The sequence below is a fragment of the Myotis daubentonii genome, chromosome 2 (assembly GCF_963259705.1).
Source record: "Myotis daubentonii chromosome 2, mMyoDau2.1, whole genome shotgun sequence".
Classification (NCBI taxonomy): Eukaryota; Metazoa; Chordata; class Mammalia; order Chiroptera; family Vespertilionidae; genus Myotis; species Myotis daubentonii.
This window is the reverse complement of record NC_081841.1, coordinates 116,754,788-116,764,950: the sequence shown is the minus strand read 5'-3', so window position 1 is coordinate 116,764,950 and position 10,163 is coordinate 116,754,788. Positions and strand designations below refer to the sequence as shown.

Sequence of the window (10,163 nt, the reverse complement as noted above, 5' to 3'; positions counted from 1 at the left end):
CACCACCTCCCAGGCAGGTAAACCACCTTGAGACAAAACCTACAGGGAAAAATCATGAAAACCATAATATGCAACACAAGTCAATCTTTATTCAAAACTGCAGTGTTAATACATAGCTCTTGTTACAATAAACGTGCTTTTAATATTTTTAAATCTAAGCTCATCTACTTATCAGATTGCATAAGAAATTAAAATAGTATGAATTTACAGACAATAGAACTAGATCAGGATGGACATTCCATTCCTTTGTATTGATTGACATCTAAGTTCAATGCAGAGGTGAGGGATGCCTTTAACACTGGGAGACAATGCTGACGTAAATTTAAAAATGTACCAAGAGAACAGTCTAAAAAACAGTATTTAGAAATGATTTTAAAAAATTTTTTTAAAGGAACCATTTCCTGGTCAGTCACAACCAATGTGGCTCCTTGGTGCCTCTCCTTCAAGTGGCTGTCAGAACAATCCTGCAGGGTGCACAAGAGTGCTGGCCTCAGATCCAGTTTGACTATTCACTCATCTACACAAGGACCTGGGGAGACTCCAACAGGGCTCAGGAGGCAGAGATGAGCTGCCTATCATCTCCAACGTACAAATCCTGGAGAATACCATCTCCCATAGTTCATTCGGGTTCCCTGGATAGAGATGTCCACATCTCCTCTGTCCTTGTCCCAAGTGAGTTGACTTTAGTCCTGGGGACTTTTATAAAGTGATGACATCCACAGGTTTTCTGTTCAAGTGAATAGAGTGGATAAAGAGATAAATTCTCTGAAACATCTAAGATCAACTTGTAACTTTCTACCTGAAAAGATCAGACCCTCCTCTGAAGCATGTCATTTGCAGTCTGCTCAAGTCAGATGGACACACACACACATACTTGAAATGTGTCAGAGAGGAGAGCTAAACAGCCTGCCCTTTCCCTAAGCCAACCACATTCCTATTTATAGATTATCCCCATTCCATAGAAAGCACCAGAGAAGGACCAGAAGTTGCCTCTCACCTCAAGCCATGCATCCTTAAACCACCCTTGCAACCAATGGAGGGTGTCAGATAGGTGTCCTGTCCTATATGGGCAATGCTCAGGCTAGCAATGACTGAGGCACCCAGCTGCCAGATGGAGAGAAGGTGGCCTAACTGGTCCGAGTAATACTGTTTCCAAAGGACAGGAGAAATTTGGGTTTCCTTTTTAAAGCAGGCTCCACTACTGATGTGGCCTGTGTTTACCACCCTTCCACAATCAATCACTGGCAGGCACACTCACAGAAACCCACATAAAGGAACGACATTGCCAGATATTTGCATATCCAAAGTGCCTTAAGAATATATTTCCTCTCATTATTAAAGTCATGATGCTACCCTAGAGAGCCAGGCATTGTCTGCCCAGCTTGGCAAGGACAGGATGCTTAATAACCAGGTGCCCATCCAAAGCCTTAGGACCTTCCTCAATCTCCTGTAAACACTATGTTTGCTTTGTACACGAGAAAGTCACAGAATAGCAACTGGTAAGTCTAATAACCACACCAACAAGAAGGCTCTGTAAAGATTTATCATAAGAAACATAAAAGGTTCTGGAAGTACCTATGTGTCTGTTTTATCACAAATGGCCCTGGCCCTGATGTTATCCTCCCTTCTCAGAGGCAGCAAGTTAATGGGATTATGGCTTGCTCCTTGCTAAACACTCAGTCATCCAGTCCAGAGCATTTCCATAAGCAGAGAAACGGACCTCCTAAACTTTAGGAAAGAGGCTGTAAAAACAAAACAAATTAAATATCCATGATGATGTCCATGTTTATAGGAATTAGGATCCTTTGCTTGCCTGTCTCAATTTCTAAAAGAACTATAATTCAGCTAAAAGGCTCTCAAATTAGGAAGCAAAATTTCTTTAAATGTTCCACTATTGTGCTTTAGATATCAAATTATGCAAGTTTATAACAGGACTTTTATTCCTTAATTAATTTTACTAGAAAGAATTTAAAGCGCTGCTAAAATTACAACCTATAATACTTTTACTATTCATAAGTCCAGATTCATACATACTAGACAAGGTCTACCTTTCACCCATATTTGATAGCTGATGCCCTGATAGTTTCAACTGAAAAGGTATATTCCGTAACACAAAAGTATCTGATAAAGTCTCTCAGCTCAACTTGACAAAAGGGAAAAGGTTTAAAAAGAAAATTAGGGGGAAAGTGTCATGATATTGATATAAATGGGGGGAAATGAAACCCATTCTGCTTTCTCTTGAAAACACCATTTAATTTAGTGCTCATGAAAACACTCACCCTAAGTCTCAAGTACGCCTGAAGAAACATCCTATATAACTTCTAATAGATTCTTCTTGATTTCAAATGTCTCCATCCCTAGGTAGAGTGTGTGTGTGTGTGTGTGTGTGTGTGTGTGTGTGTGTGTAGTCCCATTTTTTTGTTTGGGGCATTTTAAAAGCATACACTAAAATCACATTTTCTCCTATCAACTAATTACACTAACTTGAGGAAACTGAGTTTTCTGTTACTTGTACCTGGAACCTATTGATATTACAAACCATCCACTATACAGAAGGAATTACAACACAAATTTTAAGAAGTGTGCACAAACTGTACACACACACGGGTTAAGTGCTTATGAAGCAATTTAAAGTTCTTTTTAGTAGACACAATATGTTAACAGGTATTAGGAATAAGAAATCTTTTCTTTACATGATCCATGTAAAAATATTCCTGAACTTATTATAAAATAAAATGTGAAAAAAGTTACAAAGAATACTTACTATAAAAAATAAGATTACCAAAGGCTCAGGGGTGAGGTGTCCCACTCACCAATCTGGATGAAAGCCTAACCAAAATTAGAGCCCTGACCTAGTTGCCAGAGACATAAGAAGAGTAGACTCCCCTTCCCAACCAAAGCACACAGCACTTGAAACAATGATGGGGTAGAACAGGGGCATATTCCTCCACCTGCCTGACAAACTGCTGAGAGTAGACAAAACCTCTCCTCACACTCCCTCTGACTCTATCCGAGAACAGACTAACTCCCATAAATATAAGTTGAACCCATGTTGTTGTTGTTTTTCAAAAAAAAAAAAAAAAATTCCTCAATTTCTTATATACAATATTTATATTTTAACCACAAAATCCATTCCATAATAATCCTTGGCAGGTAAATGAATTTTGATGCTGCCTGACCCTTTGTTGTCTATACCTGCTTTGTGCTGAGTGCTCTCAGTTGCCAGAAGAGATGGCAAAAGAGGCTCACAGACAATGGACATCAGACCTCCCCACACCTGTCTCCAGATGGTCTCAGAGGATTGTCTCCATCAAGTGGATAGGCCTAAACATAGTGGCAGCCTCACCCAATTTCAAATAAAGTTTTGTTCCCTTTTTAATAGTTCTTAAATATACAACTTTCTTCAGAACACACAGCTGAAATCTTACCCTTCTTTGTGGGGGAAAGAACAGCAATGCCTACATATATTTTCAGCTAACACAAATATTTCTCAGCAAAGAAAAAAAAGGGGAAATGATTTTCTAAACTAAATCAAGAAGAGAACAATACCTCCTCCAAGTTTTTCTGTTTATTTCACTTATCTTCCATCCCAGGAAAATAACTTAATTCTACATAGGGCTTTTCCAATAAAGATATAGAAAACAGCATCTCTTTCTGTAAAGAGCTTTTAATGGTAATTCACATAGCAATCCAGAGAATACTGGTTTGCTGATGGACAAACTGCAAATTGCCCCTAAATGTACTGGCCATACAACTCTAGTCTCTCATGATAATCTTTTAAGAATGTCTACATCAAACTGACCCTGCAAGCCTAAATGAAAAGATAGTGATGCCCATTAACCTGGCTACCCCAAGTAGCTGTGGCCCACCCTATACTCTCCCAGACCCTACAACTCTCTCCCAGTGCAATCAGTATGAAATAAACTGATGGCTAAAAACTAAAATTTCATGTTTCCAACTGGCAACCTACATCAACCCCAAAGGATGAAGAATCACTTAAGAGATTTCAGATGCTCTATGAAGAAATTCACTTTAACACTTACATCTTTAAGACTCTGCATACATTACAACACTGCATTAGTGATACAAGTTATAAAATATTTTCCATTCCTTTGGATTTTGCATATGATGGTTTTGCATCAATCACTGCAGGTAGTTTGAGCAAGCTTTGTTTTTTTAAACATGCATTCAAGTAGATATGATTTCAGAATACATTAATACTCTCTTTTCATCATTACAGTTAGCTAAAAAAAAATTGCCAGGCAGCCCCAAAACATGACTTGCTTTAAGACCAACCCATAGTTAGTTGGAGACTAATGGTGCTGAGATCTGCAAGGCTGGACCATAGTAGTATTTAGCTAAGTGTCGAGAGCATTAAGAAGAGAAAGTCCTGGTTGAAGGCACAAGGCCTGCAGCACCAGCTGTGGAATATCCAGGATGTGACTGCACAGCTCCATCCTCAAACCTGGGCAGGAGGGAGAAAGACACACAATCACAGAGCTCCTCTGGCACTGCTGCTATGAAAAGGAGGCATTTCAATGAGAGGAGGATGAAATCCAAAAAGGGCAGCAGAAAGAAAATGTTCCTGATACCCGTGGACCTCACAGAGGCTTCCAATACAAGTGGAATACTACTTATTTTGCAGGAGGCGGGTACAAGAAACATAGTATAGCAAGTACTCAATGGTTTCCTTCTTTTTTCTACTTTGTAGAGACCCAATATGAGCAAAAATTTAAACACTTGGATGAACAGTCAGGTAGCATTTTTCTCATTAGTGCTTAAATTATGGTAGACTTGCCATTCTCCACTGGTAAAAAAAAATGCACTTTAGTCAAGAGCCAACCTAGGGGCTTCACCAGTCACTTACATTTGCAGGTGATCACCACTGAGGGGGCACGTAGCTGTAGGTGGGCGTTCCTGGACCCCGATAGGTGGGCACAGTGACTGGGTGGGGGGCGACAGGAGTTGGGGAGTGGGCAGTAAGCAGGGTACCTGCAAGAAAGAGGAGTGTGTGGCAGGTAGCACTGCCCACAGTCAAGGCTGTCCTTACATCATCACTACACAACTTTATGCTGCCTCTGACAAGGAGGGAGGTAAGGAAGAGGGAAAGGGCCTTGGACCTTGACTGCTGTCAGAACTCTGATTATATAAGAACTACTCAAAGATGTATAAACACAGAAAGCTCATAATGGTAATACATTTGTGGAAACCTTTATGCTTTCCTTTCATATAAACACACTCAATTATCTTTGTGGATCAGATGATAAAAGACAAAATAAAAATATTATTCAGCCTTAAAAAGGAAGAAATCTGTCACATGTTACAACTCATATGAACCTTGAGAACATTATGCTAGGTGAAAAAAACCAGTCACAAAAAGACAAATACTGTATGATTCCACTTATTTGAAGATCCTAGAGTAGTCATTGATAGAGACAGAAAGAATGCTGGTGTCAGGGGTTGGCGGGCAGGGGGAAAGAAAAGTTGTTTAATGGGAACAGAGCTTCAGTTTTGCAAGATAAAAAGTTCTGGAGGTGTTTCACAACAGTGTAAATATACTTAACACTACTGAACTGTACCCTTAAAAATTATTAATATGAAACAAATAAACAGAAGAGAGGGATTTGAGGGAGATTCCAAACCATATAAACTTCAGAGTACATTAAGCTAAATGTATTTTTCCCTAACCTGAAGAAAAGGCAGCGATTATCTGAGTCCATTTGCAGACAAGCACTACCTCAAAAATAACAGCCTTCACTCTCTTAACTCTCCTGTCTCCCTGCCCACACTCATCCCAGACCTGTCTTCCCTTCCATCTACCTGTCACAAACATGTACATGACAGAAAGTATAATCTCTTTTGCCTTCAAAGATAAGTATGGGAAAACCAAATAAAATAGAGACTAAGAAGAAACACCTTTCTCTCTGGCATGATTTTCTTAATTGAAGTAAAGTTTAGAAAACATAGAGGGAACAATATATATATTTTTTAATCCCAGTCCTGGACAACCAAGTGCATCGTGTGTACCTGGCCCCTGCCACAGAGGTGCCAGGACTCCAGGTAGATGTGTCCATCCTAGCCAGGGTTCGCATCTCTCAGTGGTTTATTTTCCTTGGGAAATAAAGTCAATGAATGCCAAAGGATTTCTACAAGTAGCTGTGATGTCAATTAACACAAGACTAGCTTTCCTAGACAGACAATTTGGCCTGCAAAAGAACCCATACTAAAAGGTCCAATCCCCCAGAATATAAAGTTGCCCTTCTGCTTTACAGAGGAGATCTGGTCACAGAGGAGATGCTCACAGAGGAGATCTGGTCACTCCTAGTTCCTACTGTCAAACGGTTCAACTCAGCAACAAAGTAGCCCTCTGAAATTCAGAGAGTGCCATACAGTCATACTCTACAGGAGGGTACTTGGTTCATGATTTATTACTCTAACCCCCACTCCTGTCTTGTGTCAACTGAAAGGGGGAGAAAAAAAGAAAAATATAATATGCTATTCCATCTCAAAAGAATATGTCCTTCCACACACTTCTAGACATAAAATATCAAGGCCAGGGGTCAGAGTATTAGTGAGCTCTCCCTTCCCAGCTCTCCTGCCACCATAGAACAGGAAATCCAGAGTCGACTCACCTGCCGACATGGCCATAGTGGTCCCAGCCACCATACCCATGGTGACCCCGTTGCCTCTTGGAGGAGGGATGGGAGCAGGGTACATTGTCGCCGGCATGCCGTTGGGCTGCACCACTGTGGTGTGGTGGATGACGTGAGGGGGTGCTGCATACAGGTGCTGTGTGTAGAATGTGCCTTGCTGTGGGGAGGAAGAGCGACAACTTTAACAGGACTCTACACCCAGTGGGTAAGACCCCAGATGGGATCTACATATACAGTGCCAAGAACAGTATCAAGAGCTTCACAGTGCACCCAAGGCCTACCTGTGCATATGGGCTTTGATGGGGGTAGGCACTTCGCACAGGGTATACAGCAGTCTGGTATGAGTTGGGGGAGGATGAATATGGTGGCACCACCCCACTGGTGGGGGAACAGGACACTTTATAAGGTGTGCCAGGAGTGTAACCTAAAACAAAGAAGCCCAATGAACTTTTCACAAATCCACATTTGCCAGACAAAAGGAAGGAACCAAGTATACAGTGACAAGCGACTCAGTTTTCCAGCCCTGACCAAACAACATATGACACCATTGTGGCTCCATATGAGCTCCACTAAGATCTGACTTCGTTACTTAATGTATAAGAATGTGTGTGTAGGGTGGGAGTCACTTTGGAAGAAAGAATAAAAACAGAAGGAAAAAGTAATTCTGAAAGTACATTCACCCTGGCTGGCATGGCTCAGTGGTTGAGCATCTACCTATGAACCAGGAGGTCACAGTTTGATTCCTGGTCAGGGCATATGCTCAGGTTGTGGGCTCAATCCCTGGAGTGGGGTGTGCAGGAGGTGACCGATCAATGATTCTCTATCATCATTGATGTTTCTATCTCTCTCTCCCTGTCCCTTCCTCTCTGAAATAAAATAATTTTTTTTAAGTACACTCATAGGAAAAGGGAAAAAACACCCATCCTGATGGAATATAAATTGGTACAGCCTTCTTGGGGCATACTATGGCATTAGGTCCATAATTTCACTTATAAAAATTTGTTTTGAAGAAATAAGCATGGGCTGCCAGTCGAGGTGGCAATGTAGGTAAACTCAATACTGAAACCTCCCACAATAACATAAGAATTACAACTAAACTACAGAACTATCACTCAGAACACCTGATATCTAGCTGAACAGACAGGTGTCCTATAACTAAGGACATAAAGAAGAAGCTACATCAGACTGCTATGAGGGATGAAGATGCTGAACAGGCTGGTCCAACACCCACATGCAGCAGTTACTAGGTATACCGGTTAATAATGGTGGATTTTGTAATCAAAGAAAACACGATAATTTCAAGAGAAACATCAAAAGTGCTTTATTCAAAGTAATGTCCATTCGCCAGCTACACATTTCCCCCATCTTTCAGGTAATTTGTGGATACCGTCCCAATAGAACTTTTCTTGTTTTGAAGCAAATCATTCAGAGACCCAATTTTCCACTTCTTTGTACATTTTGAAGTGCTGCTCAGAAAGTGTGTGTGCCATCGATCAGAACAAATGGTAATCTGAAGGAGCAAGGTCTGGTGAACAGGGCAGGTGGGTTAATACTTCCCAGGCAAGATCTTTTAATGTGTCTTGAACTGGTTTTGAAGTGTGTGATGGTGCGTTATCAGGAAGCAAAATTACTTTGCCCTGTCTTCTGGCCCATGCTGATAGTTTCACGATCAAAGCATGGCTCAAATTGATTATTTGTTGTCGGTAGCAATCAGTATTAACGGTTTCACCTGGTTTTACAAGCTCATAATACACCACACCTTCCTTATCCCACCAAACGCAGAACATTGTCTTCTTTCTGAAGCGATTTGGCCTTGCAGTCGATGTTGATGGTTGACCTGGATCAACCCATAATTTTGTGCATTTGGGATTCTCAAAACAAATCCACTTTTCATCACCAGTCACAATTCGATGCAAAAAAGACTTTCTTTCGGGCCGTTGAAGCAACATTTTACTGATGACTTTTTGGTTTTCCATTTGTCTTTCGTTCAGTTGATGTGGCACCCATTTTCCTTCCTTTAAAATCTTTCCCATTGCTTGTAAATGATAGGAATTTGTTTGCTGAGCAACGTTTAATCTTTCTGCAAGTTGTTTTTGATTTTTCCATGCATCTTCATCCAATAATGTTTGTAATTGTTGGTCTCCAACTTTTTCGGTTGACCTGGACGTTCTTTGTCTTTCACATAGAAATCATCACTTATAAGGCATTTAAACCAGCGTTCTCAAGTAGTATCTTGAGATGGAGCATGTTCACCATAAGCTTCCTGAAGTATACAATAACTTTTTCTTCAAAATAAAGAATTAAAACTTCCCACAAATGTTCTTTTTTGGCATGAAATTCAACATTTCTAAGCATAAAAATATCTATGATGCTTCAGCAAATTTGACATGAAGTTTTGAAGCTTGCTGTCAATACAACAAAATAGCATACATATCAAATCCCGTATATATCACCATATGTGTAACTCCATCTATCAAAAAAAATACGCATTATTAACTGGTACACCTAGTAAAAATCAGGAAAAATATCTCAACTGTGGAGCAAGGAGTCCTAGTGGTGGGAGAAGTCCCCATAATTTCTAACTGTGAAAACCTGCAAGGGTTGTAGCTGAGTGAGACAAAGGGCTCCTGAAGTCCCAGATGTTCCTCTTAAAGAGCCTGTGCAGGGACTTACTTGAACTCATGCAGTATGAGCTCCAGCGCTGGAGCAGAAGCTCAAAAAGTGCCAGGGACAAACGGGGAGGAACTCAATTGTCTGGCATTAAGGCAAGGGTTCGAGGGGCAGCTTTCCCCACAAAAACAAGTGCTGGCAGAAGCCATTGTTTCTTTGCTGAGCCCTCCCACACAGCCCGCAGAAGGCCGTGATATCTGAATCTCCAACAACCTGGTGATTCCCTGCAACCCTGCCCCATCCAACTTGCTGGCCCACCCAAACCCTTCCCAGTGGCTTTTCCTTACAACTGCCTGTCTTAGCTCATGCAGCAGATTTTCCTAAAATCTCTCAAACAAGCACCATCTGGCCTCTGTGTACTCCATACCTCTTCTAAGTGGCCCCAGACCTGACACAAGTAGCAGCCTAACTTGGTTTGTAGCTTGGCCTATCTTGGGCACCTCCAAGGCCAGCACAAATAGCAACCATCTAAAGAATGCTTTGTAGCTCATGCCAGGTGGCCCTGGGGAGAGCACAAGCAGCAGTTGACGTTGGACTGCAACTATTAGGAGGCCCAAGAGCCAGCACACCAGGTGGACAGCTTCAGACCACATCAAAGCACCACCAAACCATCTCCATGAGAGATATACTCAAGGGGTGGACTCAGAAGGTACCTAAGCCCCACTGAAGTGAGTTCTGCTCCATGGGGTCGGCCCTTGCACAGCAGATCCTCTAGTGGTCCCAGCCAGTCCTCACAGCTGATCAAGAGGGTGCACACAACCCACATAAGGAGCACAGTCTGGAGTGCCCAGCTCGGATTACTGTGGAGACTGAGCCACTGGGCCCTAAAGACACCATCTA

At 41.5% G+C, this 10,163-nt stretch overlaps 1 protein-coding gene across 15 annotated transcripts in view; it reads right to left on the bottom strand.

Moving 5' to 3' along the window:
- FAM168B (family with sequence similarity 168 member B) overlaps positions 1-10,163 on the bottom strand; it is a 108,642-nt gene that overhangs the window by 17,365 nt on the left and 81,114 nt on the right. For 11 of the 15 annotated variants that reach the window (XM_059684371.1, XM_059684379.1, XM_059684382.1 and 8 more), the window contains 4 exons: positions 6,935-7,077; positions 6,633-6,810; positions 4,868-4,992; positions 3,073-4,465 (listed from right to left, as the gene is read on the bottom strand). In XM_059684371.1, coding sequence (XP_059540354.1) covers positions 4,880-4,992; positions 6,633-6,810; positions 6,935-7,077 — 434 coding nt within the window. In that variant the 3' untranslated portion in view covers positions 3,073-4,465; positions 4,868-4,879. Of the gene's footprint in view, positions 1-69; positions 728-3,072; positions 4,466-4,867; positions 4,993-6,632; positions 6,811-6,934; positions 7,078-10,163 lie in introns of those variants that run through there. The other 4 variants (XM_059684375.1, XM_059684376.1, XM_059684380.1 and 1 more) reach the window with 4 other exon arrangements.